The sequence below is a fragment of the Crocodylus siamensis genome, chromosome 3 (genome assembly GCF_052110815.1).
Source record: "Crocodylus siamensis isolate JL-2025a chromosome 3, ASM5211081v1, whole genome shotgun sequence".
NCBI lineage: Eukaryota > Metazoa > Chordata > Crocodylia > Crocodylidae > Crocodylus > Crocodylus siamensis.
This window is the reverse complement of record NC_143397.1, coordinates 117,436,177-117,455,828: the sequence shown is the minus strand read 5'-3', so window position 1 is coordinate 117,455,828 and position 19,652 is coordinate 117,436,177. Positions and strand designations below refer to the sequence as shown.

The following is a 19,652-nucleotide window of genomic DNA, read 5'->3' as shown; positions in this document are numbered from 1 at the left end:
GAAACCAGAAGGAAAAACCCTCCCAGCACACAAATGGATCTGGAGTCATTCATGCTACATTCGCTCCTGTAATATGACCTTCATTTGTCCACCTCTGCTTTGTTGAAATTTAGGGGCGTGGGGGGGAGGGGGAAACAATGCTGACTATCAAGAAATACCACTAAAAGCATTTTTAAATTAATTTTTCACTGTACAAAGGTTGACCCGAATACCTGAAATACACTATTGAAGCAATTCCACAGGATATCAGCGTGTGTAACAGGCAAGGTTTGGAGCCAAGCCTTCAAGATAGGCCTCCAATCTAGCACTGAAGAACTCATAAAGACCATCCCATTACGAGACACTGTTGCAGGAGAAGCATTGTCAATGTTGTGAGGTTCAAAAACAATCTTGCAGTTTGAGGACATTGGAATCCGATCTCCATTAGCTAGAGTAAGGGTTTTATTATCATCCAGAACAGAGTTCAGATTTTCAATCCATATTGCATCCACTGGGCCATCCAAAACTATCCATATATGTTCTCCCTACAACGTATTCATAAACATAAATATACAAGTTTAAGTACAATGATTAAAAATATAATTTGGCTGCACGCCTAAAAGAAGACATTACTATATATAAGCACTGACTTGTAAATTGTCTATTTGGTGCTAACTGCTTTCTGTTGTTCATAATATTTCTATTTTTTTCATATTTCATCCAGTTGCTTAAAGTCTTATACCAGGATTCAAATGGTCTCAATGAGCATTTAGACTAAGGTGTTGCCCCACCTGACTTTTGAGAACAACTGCCCCTCACCCCTGAAGGACAGTCCAAATGAATTGGTTATTATCATTAAAATGTATCTAGTATCCTGAAAGAGTCATTGGCAGGACTTCAGACACTGATGAGTGATGCAGGTATATACAAGCCTAGGCCCTCTGAACTGAACATCCAAAAGGTAATTCAGGAGCCCAGAAACATTTGGAAGCAGTCAATGGGAAACACTAAAGCCAAGAGGCATCTGAACTCTTGCCTTTGTCAAGCTGTAAGTGGCATTTATGTAGCCATAGAACAGCAATTTTTGTCACTTAGACAATTTTTGGAATCTATGTGCACTTGAGGCCCTGCACACATACCTGTCAGAACTAATGTGAAAGAGGAGGGGGATGCCTTCCTACCTTTTAGGTCACTGGATGCCTAGGAGGTGGGAGACCAAGCTTCTAGACCACTCCCAACACTCACATTGGCAGTGGGAGACAATAGCTGATGTGGTGTCCTAGCAGTGGATGGCTCCAGGCACCCTTGCTGCTGCATGAATGTAGCTGACGCAGCATCCCATCCAGAGGAGTGCCCGGAGCACCCTTGTAGCTGGGACACTGTGGCACCTGTGTTCTCACAGCCACGGGAGTGCCTGGAGCAACCCCATGGCTGAGAACCTCATCAGCTCATGGGCCTCTAAGCTGTGGAACCTTGCTGCTCGTCAGCTGCTTGTGATCCCAGGCTCCCCCTACACCAGAAATAAAGTGCGATGGGATCCCACATGTGTGACATGGAAGTAGGCCCTCTTGTGTGGATTGTGCATCTCATTGCTCCTTTGCCTATGTGTCTAGAGTGGCCCTGAGGTGGCAGTGGCAGAAATTTCAAGTATTTCTACTATAAACTATCAACATAAATTTCTACTATAAAGTATCAAAGTAGGAAAAAAGTGGACGAGGCATTCTCCAAGCAAGTAACAGGAATATCCAAAACTTTTATGGTAGTATGAATGTGGAGTTATAACTTTTCTGATATCATGGAATCATATAGTTGGAAGGGACCTCAAATATTATCTGATCCAAACCCTGCAAGAATGCTATCCTTAAACCATTCATGATCAATTCTTATCCAGCCTCTACTTCAGAACTTCTAATGAAGGAGATTCTGTAACTTCCCTGGACAGTCTATTCACTGTTCTAACAATAAGGAAATTTTTCCTGTTATCTAATCTAAATGTCCTTTAATGCAATTTGAAGCCATTGTTTCAGATCCTCCCCTCTGTAGCAAAGGAGAAAAGCTGTTCTCTTTGTTCTTTATGGCAGATATTATAAGACTGCTGTCATGTCCCTCCTTACTTGCCTTTTCTGCAATCTAAGCATGTCTAGTTCTTTCAGCCCTTCCTCATATAGCTTGCTTTCCAACCTCTTTATTATTTTGTCATCAACTTCTATCTTACCTAATTCTCAAGTTGATGACCAAAATTGTATTTGCTTTGCTTAGAACTGATTACATTGCTGATTCAAGTTGAGTCTGTATTCCACCAAAACATCCAATCTATCAAGATCCTTTTCAGTTCTAATCCTATCCTCCAAAGTGTTTGCAGTCTTTCCCAGTTCTATGTCACTTGCAAACTTGGTATGTAAGCTCTCTATTCTAGCTTCTTAATCATTAAACACATTCAATAGCACTAGACCCAGGACAGACCTATGGGGATCTTGTTGAAAACCTCCTGCCAATACAATATCGATCCATTTATAATTACCTTTTGCAAGCGGTTATTGAGCTAATTATGAATCCACCTTGTAACAATTTTAACTACCCCAAATTTTCCAATTTGCTTATGAGAAGATCATGTGGGACTTTATCAAAAGCCTTAGTAATGTCTATGTATATTATCCACCATATTCCTTTCATTCACCAAACTAATTATCCTGTGAAGGAAGGGAATCAAGTTTGTCTGGCACGATTCATTAACAGATCCATGCCAGTTGCCTGTGATCAGCCTTTCCTTCTCCAGATGTTTACAAATTGACATTTTTACAATATGCTCCAATAACTTTCCAGTACTGAAGTCAGTTTGACTAGTTTATAATTTCCTATTATGTCATTTTTTTTCCAGCCCTCTAGAATCAATCATTTCTCCCATAACTTTGTAAATATTATTGTCAGGGGCTCTAAGAACCCTCCTGCCAGTTCCTTCAGTACCCTGGGATGAAGATCATCAGGCCATGCTGACTAATCAAAATCCCCTTGACATTCTCTTTCAGTATCATGACCCTCAGGCTTTCCCTTTCCTTGTCAATACAATCATTGGTTGTTCTCTGGTTGTACCTTATTTTTTTTGGTAAAGAATGAGGCAAGTGGCTATTGTGCAGCTCTGCCTTCTTTGCATCTTCTGTTAATAGCTTACCCTGGCTACTTAGCAGTGAACCCAGAGCTGCCTTCAGTCTTTCTTCTCTGACCAGCATATTTATAGAACCCCTTCTTATTGTTCTTAACTTCTCCATCTCATTTTTACCATTGCTTCCCTAATTTTTTCCCTACAGGTTCTTGTTATTTCTTGGTGGTCTACCTGTTCTGCCATTGCCTGTATGTTTTGCTTTTGCTTTTGAGCCATCTGTAGCCTAGTGGTTGGAGTATTATCCTGTGAAGTGAATACATAGGTCTTCTACCATTCTTTTTGTGTCTCCATCATGTTGAAATACCTTCCTGTTGAGCTTCCAATACTATGCTCTTTAGGAACTGCCTGCCTTCCTAGATCCCTTTATGCTTCAGTCTGTCCTGCCATGGAACCATGCAACCATGTTGAAATCCATGCTTTTGAAATCCAGTGGCTTGATCCTGCTGACCTCATGCTTTCCCTGTCTTAGAATCATGAATTATATCATACCATGATCACTTCCTCCCAAGTTTACATCACCTTCTCATTGTCAACAAATTATTCCCGTTGGTCGTAACAAGATCCAAGATAGGTGATCCCTTACCCACATCTTTAAATTTCTGAAGGTGACAGCTTTCTGTTCTAAAAAGTAGAGAATACTATCAGGGGGTTCACGGTCTTGGATCTTGTTCTACCCAACCAGGAAGAACTGGTTGCAAAGAAGAGAGTGAGAGGAAGTATGATGGAATTCATAATTCTGAGAAAGAGGATATGAAAAGAGCAAAACAACGACATTTGGGGGTCAAAAGAGCAGATTTCAATCAATTAAGAAGACAGTAGACAATAGTAGATGAAGTTCCATAAGCATATCAGCTAAATGATATACGTTGCTGAATGATAAATGGTCCAGGAGGGTTGTCAGTTTCTAAAAGACATAATACTGGAGATTTAACAAGAAGCAATTCCAACACTGTGGAAAGATAAAAACTATCACATGAGACTGCTACACAAGGAGTTTCTTAGCTCCTTAATTATCTCAGAATCACAAGAGAGAGTCAATGGAAGAAGGCAAGTCACTAAGGAAGCATACCTAGAAACAACAAGAATGTGGAGGGACAAACTCAGGAAACCAAAGGCAGAAAAATGAGATACAACTAGCAAGGTATGTTAAGGATAAGATGGAGTTTTATAAAAGTGTCAGACAGTAAAGGAAGACTAAAGGAACTGGGTTCAGAGCTCAGTAGAAAAGCCATATATCCATGGAACATGCAAAGGCGAATTTATTCAATCCAAGTATAGGGTTGTACTAGATGGGCTTGCGGTCTCTTCCAACCCTATGAATTTTTTAGCCTGTTTTATTTTTCTGTGGAAGTTATACTTTTTGTCTTTACACTAAAGCCCTGAGCATCATTGTGTTTGTGGTTGACAAGAAGGGGATTATTAAAAGTTTATAGAAAGTAGAAGAGAAAAAAAACACCTTTACATAACACATATCCTTGGTTACTGCTCTCTGCTATGTATATATTTGCCATAGCTCATATACAAATAACAACTACTAGAATATGTTCAACTTGACTTTATAATCACTTATAACAGACCCTTCATGTAATTAATACTAGAAGTGTCTGGTTTCATGGTTATGATCCCTTAAAGGGAACAGAATTAAATATTACTATTTGGCTGGCATAACACAGTATCCAGTTACCTTCTTTGCTTTTAATGTTTTTCTCCATAAAGTAGAAAAAATGCCATCTGTCCAATCATTTGTAGCAACATCAAGGGTACCAAACATCTGGGAAGCTGTGATTGCCTTTGGGTTCATTCTCATCTCTTTATGGGGAGCACCACAATCTGTCATAGCTTTCATCAAGATATTAATGCATTTTGTCTTGCCCGCACCAGCTGGACCTAGAGTCATCATACCTTAAAACAGCACAGACTTATTTAAAATAAAATGTCAAAATGTCACACTGAAATGTAATAATACATTGAGTCAATGTTCCTTTTTTAATCAAAACTAAATGTAAACAGAGATGTTTCTCACTCTATTTACTTGATGTTGACTGAATTAAATGAAATTTAAAAATGTTTCTAAAAGGTTTTATAAATGTCTGCTTTATCCTGCAGGCCAACATATATCTGAATCCTCCTTCAGGCAGTGTTGTTCCTTTTTCTAATTGGAAAACAAAGCTGCCTTTTGATGTTCTTATATGGTGACATCAGCTTGACTGGTGGTAAACAAAAACAATCATTTCTAAATATCTTTCAACAAAAAAGAGTTGCTCCCAGTGATGAAAAAACATATGCATGCATAACCCATGAAGCCATTACATAATTTTCTTGGAGAAAGCATCTGCAACCAAACTTGTTACCATATTTACTCAAATTCAAGATGAGGATTTTTTCCCCCATTCAACATGAGAGGGAAAGGCTTTCATCTTGGATTCAAGAACAAGGTGGAGGGGTGGGGGAGGCAGGTCAAATGCTACTGCTCCAGCAGCTGCTTGACCCTCCCCACTTGCCTCATCACACCCTTACAGCAGAACTCATGCTGCTGGAACTGCTACTATATGGTCAGATCAGGGCCAGAGTTGCGGCTAGAGCTATCATGTGCTCCATAACCTGGCTGGAATAGGGCTGGAGTCATGACTGATAATAAGTGGTGGAGGTGGGGGCAGAGGCTGTGAGGGGCACACAAGGGTTCCCCTCTCCCCGTTCGCAGATGCATTGGGACTGGATGCATTTCTGGTAGTAGCACAGGGCATGAGCTGCAAAGGTGGAGGGGAGATTTTATGGGAGTTTCTCCATGTCTCATTTCCAGAGGGATTACCCTGGCACATGTATCACTGCTGCACAGGGCATGTGTCCACAAGTGGGGAACTCCCGTTTGCAGACTCGCACTCCTTGCTGAGGTGAAGCCCCAACTTGTCCTTATTATCCAGACGTATCCCTGGAGATCCCTGGGACACATCCAGGGAAGCAGGGAAAGCAAACATGTGCTCCTAAGGCTTGAGAGGCCCAATTCTCCTTGCGAATTCCCAGGGTGTGAGGACTGGGCCCCTTGAGCCCATAGAGGTTCTGCTCCAGGAGGCTGGAGAGCACAGGCAACTTTGGGCTGCCCATGCTCTTCTATCAAAACAAACAGATGTGGGCCACAATAAAGTAGCCCAATTTATTACTACCTTCTGTCTCAGCTATACATTTGTGACACAACAGAAGTAATATGAATGTCTGCTTGCTTTCACTTACTGTCACCACAAACTTTTTTATGGGGGCATGAAGAAGAGGTCTGTTTCCAGCTACTGTATGTAGTTCTAGGCTCTATAATTTAAGAAGGATGCAGAAATACTGGAGAGTATCCAGGGGTGGGGAATGAAAATGAGAAAGCCATAAGAAAAAAGGTTGAGAGAATTTGGTATATTTATTTTGGAGAACAGAAGACTAAAGGTGTATAACAGTTTCCAATTTTTTAAGGCTGCCATAAACAAAGGGGAAGACAGTTGTTGTATCTGCCTCAGAGGGCAGAACATGAAGCAGTGGGTTTAAACTGCAGCACAGCAGATTTAGACTAAATCTCGGAAAACCTTCCTACCTGTAAGAACACTAGGCTGGTGGAATAAGCTATCCAGGGGACTTACTGACTCTCCATCATTAGGACCCTCTCTACATGGTATATTTATACCATGATTAACATGCTAATCTCATCATAAATGGGCAGGGCATCACACATGCATCCAATTTAAGGCACTATAAAATGGGAAATGAGTCATTAAAATGTTCCACATACAATACAGGATATTTTATGGCCTATTTTTATGGTGCCCTAAATTTAATGTGTGGCCAGGGGCTGACAATCAGCTTACTGTTGGTTCTGGGGCCCAGATGGCAATGGGGTCTAGATGGGCCCTGGGACTGACAACCAGCTGATTGTCAACCCTAGCTGGATGCTACGATGGGAGAGGGAAGATGGGGGAGATCCAAATAGATTTCCCAGCTGGTAACTTGAAACCTCTGCTCCACTGCAGGGGGGCGGGGAGGTGGAGGTACAGACAGAGTTGCTCAGCATGGGATTTAAAGTCCCTGATATGGGAAACTGAGGGCCTGCACACCTGGCCAAGGGCTTCTGTTCCCCCTTGCCTAGCAGCCCAACAAGTGCTGCCCAGCATAGGGTTCTGACAATCAGCTGATTGTAGGTCCTGGCTTGGCACGGACAACTTTGGGTCTCAAACCCAGGGCTGTCTGAGACAAGGCCAGAAATCAACTAATTATCTGTCCTGGCAACCCTAGGTGAACTGGACCTGGGACAATCTGAGGTTGGGGCTGACAATCAGCTGATTGTTGGCAACAGCCCCCAGATAGCCTTGAGTCTTGAACAGGACTCAGAACTGTCTGGCAGGGCTGAAAAATCAACTGATTTTCAGTCCGCATGCGGGTACCCAGCTTTCAACTTGCTACTGTAGGGGGAGCCTGGGAAAGTAGTAATGGTGGTACTGGGATCCGATCCCTGGTCCCAACATCATGCCTAGTTGCTCCATCATGCCTAGGCAGCTTCAAGCAAAGTTATGCAGGCTGCTGAAACAGAAACAGGATGACAAACACTGAGGAAGTAGAGATGAAAACAGCTGAAGATACCACTGGAGATGATCAGAACAGAAGAGCCAACAACATGGAAGTGACTGAGAAAGTGACTGACATGGTGTTAGGCTGAAGCGCCCATTTCTCCCAATGGGAGACAAACCCTGCCCCTTCAACAGAAAACTCTTCAAGTGGGTATGTGGGGAGCCGGAGGAAAAGCGATGGCAACATTGGACCCCTGCTAAACCAGATGGGACAATTGCCAACCAACGCCCAGAAAAAAGCCAGCTTGCTAAATGGGTACTTTACATTGTTTTTTCACCAGTCCCAATGGACGCCCCTGCCCATTACAGGACGGGAAGGCCCGGGTGAGGGAGATTCCTTACCCTCCATCAATGCTGACCTTGTGAAGGAACACGTTGAGAGGCTAGATACCTTCAAGTCAGCTGGCCTTGACAGTTTACACCCCAGGGTACTCAAGGAGCTGGCAAGCATCATAGCCCAGTCCCTGGCACGGATCTTAGAGAACTCTCAGTGCTCTTGTGAAGTGCCTGAAGATTGGAAGAAGGCCAACGTGATGCCTATCTTCAAGAAAGGGAGGAAAGTGGATCCAGCAAACTACAGGCCCATCAGCCTGACCTCTATCCCAGAAAAGTTCTTAGAAAAGATTATCAAAGAGACCATTCTCAACAGATTAGCCGATGGCAACATCCTGATGGCAACATCCTGAGGGATACCCAGCATGGGTTGTTGTGGGTAGGTCTTGCTTGACGAATCTTATTTCCTTTTACAACCAGGTGACCTATCACCTGGACAAGGGAGAGGAGATTGATGTTGTATATCTTGACTTTAAAAAAGCCTTTGATTTGGTATTCTCATGATCACCTCTTAGCAAAACTGGCCAACTGTAGCCTCGGCTTCACCACAATCTGCTGGCTGGGGAACCGGCTCCGTGGTAGGACCCAGAGGGCGGTGGTTGACGGAAATCAATCATCATGGTGCGCTGTGACCAGTAGGGTCCCTCAAGGCTCTGTCCTTGGGCCTATACTATTCAACATCTTCATTAATGATGTGGACATTGGTATCAGAAGCGGACTGGCAAGTTCACCGACGACACCAAACTTTGGGGTAAAGCGGCCATATCTGAGGACAGGAGAGCAATCCAGGCTGACCTTGACAGGCTCAGGAAATGGGTGGACGAGACCCTGATGGTGTTTAACACCAAAAAATGCAAGGTACTCCACCTTGGGAAGAAAAACCTGCAGCATACTTACAGGCTCGGCAGTGCTATGCTGGCTAGCACTATGGATGAAAGGGACTTCGGGGTCATGACTGACAACAAGATGAGCATGAGCCACCAATGTGATGTTGCAGCTAGTAAAATGAGCAAAATGCTGGCTTGCATCCATGGATGCTTCGCAAGCAAATCCCAGGACGTCATTCGCCTGTTGTACTTGGCCTTGGTGAGGCTGCAGCTGGAGTACTGTGTCCAGTTTTGGGCTCTACAATTCAAAAAGGACATGGAGAAACTTGAGAGAGTGCAGAGGAAAGCCATGTACATGATCAGAGATCAGAAAAACAGACCTTGTGATGACAGGCTGAGAGCTATGGGACTCTTCAGCCTGAAAAAGCGCAGGGTTAGGAGTGATCTGGTGGCTGCCTATAAGTTTATAAGGGGTGCTCACCAGGATCTGGGAGAATGCCTGTTCACCAGAGTGCCCCAAGGGATGATAAGGTCAAATGGTCACAAACTCCTCCGTGACTGTTTCAGGCTGGACATAAGGAAGAAAGTTTTTACTGTCCGAGCCCCCAAGATTTGGAATAGACTGCTGCTGGAGGTGGTTCAAGCACCTACTTTGAATGCCTTCAAGAGAAATTGGGATGTTTATCTTGCTGGGATCCTGTGACCCCTGCTGATTTCCTGCCCCTGGGGCAGGGGGCTGGACTCGAAGATCTTCCAAGGTCCCTTCCAACCCTAATGTCTATGAAATCTATGAAGTGGAAACTTGACTGGATCCTGGTCTCAATACCGGTAGTGCCTCATAGGCATATGATACAGACTACTGACCTAGCAAGTCTGGATATAAACCATTATTGGACAAAACATTATTCGCTGTTTGGTAGAACCTGATATAATATTAAAATATCACACTTAACAACATGTTGTGAAAAGAAATACTTCATTTACTTGTTATAAATGTATAAAAACCTTCATAAATCTCAACTGCTCTAGATGTGTTCCCTTTATCTTTTCTCCTCTTCAGCCTAAATAACCCTAAGAGTTTTTTGTTCTCCCATCACCATTTGTAAATCTGACTGCACCAGAATTTTGTTTACCCTTTGAAGAACAGTGCTGATGTCTTCCTTCAGTTGAAGTGGTCAAAACTGATCACAGAAGTCATAATGATATTTGCAATTCCAGCAGGCACCTTTTAGTTAAGGATTCAAAGAAGTATCATTTGGAACTTCTTTTTTGCATGCTCACATCATTAAACATTCCATTTCTGGGCTCAAGAAAGACATGCTTGGTCTCTGCTTTCAGAATATTGAGCAAAATCAGCTATTTCAGAAATTTGGCAAAGGACAGAGAAAATATTATACATGTTCCACATTTCAACTTATTCCATAAAAACTTCATCCATTTTCAATGCAACATTCTGATATCTTATTAAGAAAATGTATAGCATAGTAAAGCCAAGATCTCAATATTATAGGAGCAAGGTAGGCTATTTGGTTATTATAAATGTTTTTCATAACTATATTCTCCCAATACTATCCACCTGGAGCTTTATAAAGGACATCTGTGTAGTTCCAAAATACATTTTTTCATGAACGCATGCTGCAACTTGCACTAGATAAATGTAAAGGCTTTTGTTGCTATTATGGAACTTCAGAACCTCGTTTAACATGCTCACCATGTCGTACTCGTTGCGTTTCATACAACTGAATGAGTTTTAGAACCCACGGTGGATGATATATAAGCCCTGCTTTCTCTGTCTGTTTCTGAATGGCTGACTCCAATTCAGGATATCCAGCCTTATCAAGAGTAATACCAGGGAACAGGTCATTAATCAGACTCATAAATAAAGGTTCATCTTCATCCACCTGTCAAACAATAATAAGGGGGAGGACCAATAAATCATTTTTTCATTAAAATTATTATTACTACAATTATAAACCATCTGCAAGAATATGTCTAAATGACGGTGGCAGAAAAACTGTATCTATTTTAAAATGAACATGTAACAATAGAGTGAATTAATATTATTGTGTGAACTTCAAACAATATAAGTAGTAAATTTTAAATTAAATATCCACTTAAATGCTTACATACATTTACATTTTAGTAAAATTATTGTAAATCAAATCATATATAAATCTTTCTATTCATATAAGCAACTCAAAAAAATGGGCTAGGTTTTCCTCTTAGCTCTTTCTTGTTTTTCTCTTATTTTGTTGTGCATCTGTATTTTTCCTTTGTAAATCTTTACGGTATAACAATGGGTTAAATATGTATATGAATACACTGAAGAGAAGAAAAATAACAGACTTTAAATGTAAACTTGGTACCTCGTGGACTTTAGCAGAGGCTATAAATGCCTTCCAGCTATGCTACAATAGGAACACCAATAAATACTCTGAACAGAAGAAGGTAGCTGTGAAAGAGGACAGTGGAATAGTTTTAGCTATTTGAAAACCGCTAACTCATTTTGACTTCTTATGGCCCTTCTGATTATTTTAAATTGCCAAGAATTATTGTAATTTGAAATTTGGGATTACGAAAGATCTAAAACAAAGGATATGAAGTTAATAGAATGTGCTTATCTTTCACTTGTTCTTTCCATGCCATAAGAAAATAGCATTAGAGAGTTTAGCTAGATTTTCCTCTTAGATCTTATGGGATTTATTATTATTTCTTCACTCGAAATATTTTTTTTTAGCAAAGAGAAAAAATACAAACAGGTTCAAAGCACCAGCGCTCTTATACCTTAGAAACTAAAAAACCATTAGGAACACTGCATAACAATGCATGTAACTGCCAAAGAAAAAATACTTAATTTAAAATGATTAAGGGGTTGTCTTGTTTGTTTTTTTTAATAGAAAAAGGAATGTTTTAAACGTTCTTTGAAAGTAACAAATATTTTGGTACCAGTTTAGAGAGGTTCATGTCACGCAGAACTCTCATCACAACTGTTTTCTCTGGTTCACTGGGATTAGATCTTTTCACTGCTCCAAGAGTTCTTAAAACAGACAAAATATTTCGTAACCCAAAATCATAGTGAACCTGAAACCAAAGCATAAATGCAATTAGTATTGTAAAAATTAAGCACTTCAAAATATAGAAAAGGCTGAAAATCAAATGAAATAAAAAAAATAGCCTGTAAAGGAATTGTCATGGCTCTCCATCTTCTCAATAAGACTCAAGATGTTCCTGATGTCACATTGTAAAAACTATTTTCGCTGTTGTATTTATAGTTATAACAAACAATTATACTTAACTACCCTTGAAGTTGTAACATCATTTTGATTTTGCTTGCTGTTATCCTGTGTTTGTAATGCACTCTGTGGCTCCCCAGCATCTGTAGCTCACATGACACTAGAATACGGAAACTGTCCCTGCTAAAAGACCTCCATAATAGGTAGGTTCTAACAAACTGATTTAGAAGTGAGTATTTTGACATTCCTTATTATATTCTAAGTATACTGTGCCCACTGCATTCTCTTCATCCACCTAACTAGTTATTTGACAAAAACAAAGATGAAGTCGTTTTGGCACGATTTGTTGTTCTTAAATCCATTCTGAGTCTCTTGATCATCCTTTCCTCTTCCAAATGCTTACAGATTGACCTCTTTATAATGTTTGTCAGAATGTCCCTCTCACTGTGATTAAATGAATCTTGTTTATGGCAAAAACTAATAGAAACTGTGCAAAACACTCTTTGGACAAGTAGAAAATTCAATATGACATCATGCTGAGATTAACCCTGAAGGAAGAAGACAGAACCATATCCAACATAATATTTCTGCAGACAGCTTTGTTACTGAATCAGGAAATGGTACATGCTCACAGTGTTTCTTAATAATATTTTTAAATTCCACAACAAAATTGTATTCACCTCAGAGACAAATCCTCTCACTCATTAACGCTCTCTGGAGACCCACGGCTCTTTTCTTCCTGGAACTGAAAGCTGAATCTCTAGTAACCCAGTTATTCTAAGGGGCTTCTAGTAGTGAAAAGTGGACAGCTGGCACACTGATGAATTATGGCACACAGAATTATGAGCAACATAGAAATAAATGCATAGGCATGTATATCGATTCAAAAAACAAGTCGAAAGAAAATGCAGATCCTCAGAGCAGTATTATAGGAAAGTCATCAGCTGAAGTGACTCTTCAGGAAACCATTAATTCGAGGTCCATATGAATGAAACTTAGACAGAAAAATAAATCAAAGTAAAAAAAAAGTAAAGATAGTGAGTACAGCCAAGCTACAAATAATAAGGGTAGAAGAGTTAATGCACAGAGAACATCAGAACAATCAACTTAGGTCAGATCAGAAGTCTTTCCGTTTCCTGCCTCCCCCACAGCCTCCAGTGCTGGTCATCAACTACCTCATCCTGTCCATACTCTGGTACCAGCTCAACACCTTGCCTGTGTCTCTGGGCACCCTGGTTAATCTCCAAAGATGGGCACTGGAGTTCTGGCAGGGATGACACTGGGTTTTGGCAGGTGTCTCTTTTCATGCGGGGAAGTTTCATAGCTTCTAGGGTCGGAAGGGACCTCAGCAGATCATCTAGTCCAACCCCCTGCCATGGCAGGAAAGAGTACTGGGGTCAAACGACCCCAGCAAGATGTGCATCTAGTCTCCTCTTAAACACCCCCAGGGTAGGAGCCTGCACCACTTCTCTTGGAAGCTGGTTCCAGATCCTAGTCGCCCTGACTGTGAAGTAGCGCCTCCTGATATCTAACCTAAACCTACCCTCTGCCAGCTTGTGACCATTATTCCTGGTCACTCCTGGCGGTGCTCGGGGGAACAGTGACTCCCCCAATGCCTGCTGATTCCCCCTGACTAGTTTATAACAGGCCACAAGATCCCCCCTCAGCCTTCTCTTTTGGAGGCTGAACAGGTTCAGGTCCCACAGCCTGTCCTCATAGGGCCTGCCCTGTTGTCCCCTGATCATACGAGTGGCCCTCCTCTGGACCCTCTCCATGCTGTCGACATCCCTCTTGAAGCGTGGCACCCAGAACTGGATGCAGTACTCCAGCTGCGGCCTGACCAGTGCCGCATAGATGGGGAGGATCACCTCCTTGGACCTGATCGAGATGCATCTGTGGATGCATGACAAGGTGTGGTTGGCCTTCCTGACTGTAACCCCACACTGCCGGCCCATGTTCATCTTGGAGTCAGTGATGACCCCGAGATCCTTTTCCGCCTCCGTGCTGACGAGAGGGGAGTTCCCTAACCTGTAGGTATGGTGCCGCTTGTTCCTCCCAAGGTGCATCACCTTGCACTTGTCTGTGTTGAAACCCATCCTGTTCTAGTCCGCCCACCCTTGTAACCTGTCTAGGTCCGATTGCAGCCTGTTGCATCCTTCCAGTGTGCCCACATCCCCCCACATCTTAGTGTCATCAGCAAATTTGAACAGGGTGCTTTTTACCCCCTCATCCAAATCACTGATGAAGATGTTGAACAGTGCGGGCCCGAGGACCGAGCCCAGCAGAACCCCACTGCCCACATCCCTCCAGGTTGAGAAGGACCCATCCACTACCACCCTCTGGGTGCGGCCCTCCAGCCAGTTGGCAACCCATTTGACCGTGTGGGTGTCTACACCACAGCCCCCTAGTTTCTTAATGAGAACAGGGTGAGAGACACTGTCAAAAGCCTTCCGGAAGTCCAGGAAGACTATATCCACTGCTACCCCTGCATCTAGTGATCTGGTGATCTGATCGTAAAAGGCCACCAGGTTGGTCTGACAGGACCTGCCACTGATGAACCCATGTTGGTTGCCCCTAAGCATGCAGTCCCCTGCTGGCCCCTCCTGGATGTATGCCAGCATAATTTTCTCGAACAGCTTGCCTAGGATCGAGGTAAGACTAACCAGACTATAGTTTCCCGGGTCCTCCTTCCTGCCTTTTTTGAAGATGGGGACCACGTTGGCCCTCTTCCAGTCCTCCGGTACCTCACCAGAGCACCACAAGTGCTCGTAAAGCGGTGCCAGGGGACTTGCAATGACCTCGGCCAGTTCCTTTAGAACTCTAGGGTGGAGATCATCTGGACCGGCTGACTTGAATATGTCCAACCCCTCCAGAAGCTCCCTAACTAAATCCTCGCTAACCCATGGCCCAGGTGTGCCTCCCCCCAGGCCCGAGGGGGGCCCAGCAGGGAGGTGGCTGTTCTGGTCCCGACTTAGGAAGATGGAGGCAAAGAAATCGTTAAACAAAGTCTGTACCTGCAGCCAAATCCAGGCTCTGCAGTCTCTCCTCTGGTGTCTTCAATCATGCAAAATGGTGCATGAAAGGGCATGCCTTCTTCTACCACATCCTAGGTTTTCAATAGTGGCTTCTGTATGGAGCCCTCATCATGGGCATGTATGTGGCATATTCTACAGATTTCCAACACCTATGCCTTCTGCAGCCAAAGGGAGACCCTAGCACATGCATGTCTGAAGTGTGCTAGGCTGCAGCCCCTCTTCACCTTCCTGAGGAACTTCTTACTGATGCACTGTTTACACTTTTTCTCACACCTTTTATTTTATGCACACCCCATCCATAGTTCTGCAAAACTCCAGGACCTTCTGCATAATCTCCCCCTGGCTCTGCCCACACTAGCCACCTACCAGACCAGAAAGGAAAGTCTGGCTGGAGAGAACCTGGGTGACTGTAGGATGGTCTTCCTTTCCCTTGTCCATGCATGCCTCTAAAAAGAATTTCGCTGGATAGCATCCAACAGGTCCTCAGATGCCTTTGAGGAACAATGGACATTGGCTGGATTTCTCTATTCAGCATCCTCCCTTGGCACCCTGGTTTTTTATCTTTCAACCTTTACTTCTGTTCCTGTTTTGTTATCTGTGATCCCAAGAAATTAGTTGTGTACTAGGGCTGTGCAAAATGGCACTGTTCCATTTCAACTTGCATTTTGACAGAACAGCTTTTTGTTTCGAATTTCATTTCTATTCAAAACTGCTGTTCCGTTTCATTTCATCATAACAGTTTTGCTGTTTCGACATTTCACCCGTAGGCTATAAAGGGGAAGCTCGAAACAGCCTATAATTTTGTCATTTCTGGCCTGATTTGGATGAAACTTGCAGGAATGGTAGCCCCTTCTGAGGGCATGAAGTCTGCTAAGTTTCAAGGCGATAGGTGCAAGATTTCAGGGAAACTGCACCTCAAAGTCTTGAAAGCAAAAAACTCATGTCGCATGTATGTGTTAAGCCACAGTAGGGTCAAAACTGAAGAGGTGGTAGCCCCTGCTGAGGCAACAAAGCCTGTCAAGTTTCAAGGAGATAGGCGCATGGGTTTGGGGGAAACTGCACCTCAAGCTGTGGACAAGCAAAACTCATGACATGGGTGACACTGTGTGTGTTAAGGCACAGCAGGATGAAAGCTGCAGGCAGGCTTACTAGCTCCTGCTGAGGCCACGAAGCCTGCCAGCTGTCAAGGAGATAGGTGCAGGGCTTCTGGGGCCCTGCACCTCTGGCTGCTGACAGGCAAAACTCGTGACATAGGTGCTTGTGGGACTGTGTCTGTCTTGGGGTACACGGGAGTGAAAACTGCAGGCCTGCTAGGCCCTGCTGCGGCCACAAAGCCTGCCAGCTGTCAAGGAGATAGGTGCAAGATGAGTCTGGGTTCTGGGGCCCTGCACCTCTAGCTGCTGACTGGCAAAACTCGTGACATGGGTGGGTGACACTGTGTGTGTGTTAAGGTGCACCCTCACTTAGCTGACACCAAGGCAGAAAGCAGGGCAGTTCAAATAATCCTGCCTTTTATGCAGTTTTTCTATCCCTCCCCCAGAGCACTGAGATTGGAAAGGGACCTCAGGAAAGGATGACAGTCACTGGCCAGCTACACAGCCAATAATGAAAGCACTCCTTGCCCCCACTTCTCCCCTTTTCCCCCTCCCTCTCCTTACTTTAGTTTCTGTTTCCCTGCAGGCAAGCTCAGCTTGAGTTTCAAAACTCAAAATGTTTTGAAAAATTCGAAACATTTCAACTTGCCTTGTTTTGAGGCCATTTCAAAGCTCTCTGTTTCATTTCCATTTTGCTGTTTCGAGCTCGAAACAAGTTAAAACAGTGTCAAAACAAAATTGCTGGTGAAACTTTGCACAGCCTTATGATGCACCCTAGTGGTTTCCCTCTAGCCATGGAGGGGGGCTTGTAGGTCCTGGCAGGCCTAGGCCAAACTATAATGGCTTGTAAAGGCCTGGTTCTGACAGAACATGTGTGGATATGCATATCCTAAACTGTATACTCCTGATATAATGAGCCCAAGTTAGCACCGTGTATTTCTGGTTTAGGCCATTCAGTGGGAATAACAAAGAGTAATGCAGTGCTATATCTACTAGAATGTGACCCTTTTCAATCAGTCCCAAAGTGTACAGGAAACCTAATTAGTACTCTGCCTCACCATTCACATCTCCTTTCTATGCTCTTTGAAAGCCTCTACAGGACACCACGGGCAGAACGAACATTCAGAACCCAACAACTCCCATACAGATTATAACCAGAGCTGTTAGCCAAATAAAAACTTTGATCACAATTAGTTGAGCGATTAACAAAATTAGTTGCAATTAATCGCAATTTTAATTGCACAGCTAAAAACTCAAAATTATACACAGAAAACCTCAAATTATGCAAAATTATGCAGGCACTTTGTATAGTTGGAGGGTGGGTGTGGGATCTGTGAAGGAATTTGTGAAGGTATGGGGGGCTGTGGGTGTGTCTGTGGGGTCTGGAGCCCAGGGAGGGGGGTTCCTGCATGCCCTGGCAGGATGTGGGGTACTGTGGGTCAGGAGTGAGGGGCAGCAGCAGGGCTGAGGGGACTGTGGCTTGGGAGTGAGGGGCAAACACACACAGACATGCACACACAGATGCACACAAACACTGCCCAGCAGGTAAGTCTGTGGAGAGGAAGCAGTGGGGGGGTAGTGGCATGGGAGAGGGAAAGGAGGGGTAGGTCAAGGCCCTCATGGCGAGGGAGGGAACGGGGCAGGGGTGAATGGGGCACTGGGGAGGGTTGTGGGATGGAGCCATGGTCCAGGCATGGGGGGGTGCAGTTCCCATTGTTGTGTGCATTCCCCCCACCAGATTTGTGCATAGGGTGGAGATAAGCTGCGCATTGTGGGCTCAATGCTCTGTGCCTGCTGCCGTTGCCCTGGGAGCCACGCCACGCCATGCTGTGCCTCCTGTTGCTGAGTGGGCAGGGATGCATGGTGTGGACAGCATGCGGCTCCTGGGGCAAAGGCAGCAGAATGCAGAGAGCCCCAGCCCACAGCCCACCTCCACCTCACGCATAAATCTGGGGGGGATGTGGCCCTCCATCCCATGACCCGCCCCAACCCTGGGGCCCCATTCACCTCAGCCTCTGCCTCACTCCCTCCCTCTCTAGGGGGGCCTCGATCTACTTCCCCAATCCTTCCCTCCTCCATGCCCCTTCTCCCCCACAGACACACCTGCTGGATGGTGTTCTACACACCACTGAGCTGCATTCCTGGCTGCGTGCAGGCTGCTGCTGCTGATCTGTGTCTGTATCTACATGTGCCCCTCTTCCCCCCTGTTGCAGCAGACCAAAGCCTGTGACCGGGCTGCCCTGCAGTCCTCTGAGCTGCCACCACTGCCCTGCTGGGTGGCCTAGAGGCAGTGGTGACAGCAGCGGAGCAGAGCCTGAGCATGGGTTCCAAAATCACGTGCACAATTAATGCATTAAAAAAATGAACACGAACACCAATTAACACATTAATCACACACGTTAACCGCGATTAACTGACATCCCTAATTATAACAAAAAGCCTCTACTTTTCTCTTAGTTTAAAGAATTCTTAGTAGACAAAAAAGTATGTTTCTGATAGCATTCAGTGTGATGTACAAACACAAGAGTGTGATTTCTACTAAAGCAAACTGAGATCAATATAATGACTCTCCAAATAAACCCACCAATCAATTCAGCAGCAAATTATGAAAATTAAAAAAAAGAATAGAGATTTTAAGAGGAACTGCAGGAAAAAAATAGTTTATACTAGGGCTGCGCAAAGCTTCAGTCCCTGATTTGATTCAGCAGAGATTTAGCCTGATTCAGTGGCTGAATCTCTGAATCTGAAAGGAATCAGAGGACCCTTTAATCTCTCTGAATTGATTCGGAACCCTCCGGTCCACTTCTGGGTTCACTGCCAAGCATGTGGAGAGCCCCCCCCCCCCATGCTCCTGTGGGACACTCCATGCACCCCAGCATCACAGCATTCACAAGCCACGCTGGTACGAGTTATGTAGAAAAAACATTTAAAGCCGTGTCTATATCCATATCACTGATTCTCTGAATCAGCATTAGATCTTCAGATTGGGATTCATCCGAATCGAATCAGGGTCAGTGATCCCAATCAATTAATCAAATCACTGTTCCTGACTTGGGCCAGATCTGAATCTGACTTGAATAGGGCCCACTTCACACACCCCTAGTTTATACCCACAATTTGAAAGTATCACTGATATTTCTTCCATTAAAATTTACACTTAAAAAAATATCAAGAAATTTCCTTTAGTGGGTAAAAAACTTTGAAAAATAGGGATATCATTTAAGTTCCACGCTTCAGATCTCATAGCTAGTGGCTCCTTACAGATGTTAAAAAAAACAAAACAAAACAAAACAAAACAGTGCTTTACTTTAAACCTGGTGCATTCCCATGCTGAGTCCTGTGCATGCTCAAAAGAGGCAATGCCTTAGCTGGACACAGCTTGCCCAACATCTG

At 43.8% G+C, this 19,652-nt stretch overlaps 1 protein-coding gene across 1 annotated transcript in view; it reads right to left on the bottom strand.

The window, feature by feature from the left end:
* LOC149868730 (dynein axonemal heavy chain 5-like) overlaps nucleotides 1–19,652 on the bottom strand; it is a 265,120-nt gene that overhangs the window by 137,663 nt on the left and 107,805 nt on the right. The window contains exons 43-46 of the mRNA XM_090037668.1: nucleotides 11,844–11,978; nucleotides 10,609–10,798; nucleotides 4,824–5,041; nucleotides 213–524 (exon numbers count right to left, since the gene is read on the bottom strand). Of these exons, the coding sequence (XP_089893794.1) occupies nucleotides 213–524; nucleotides 4,824–5,041; nucleotides 10,609–10,798; nucleotides 11,844–11,978 (855 nt within the window). The remainder of the gene's footprint in view (nucleotides 1–212; nucleotides 525–4,823; nucleotides 5,042–10,608; nucleotides 10,799–11,843; nucleotides 11,979–19,652) is intronic.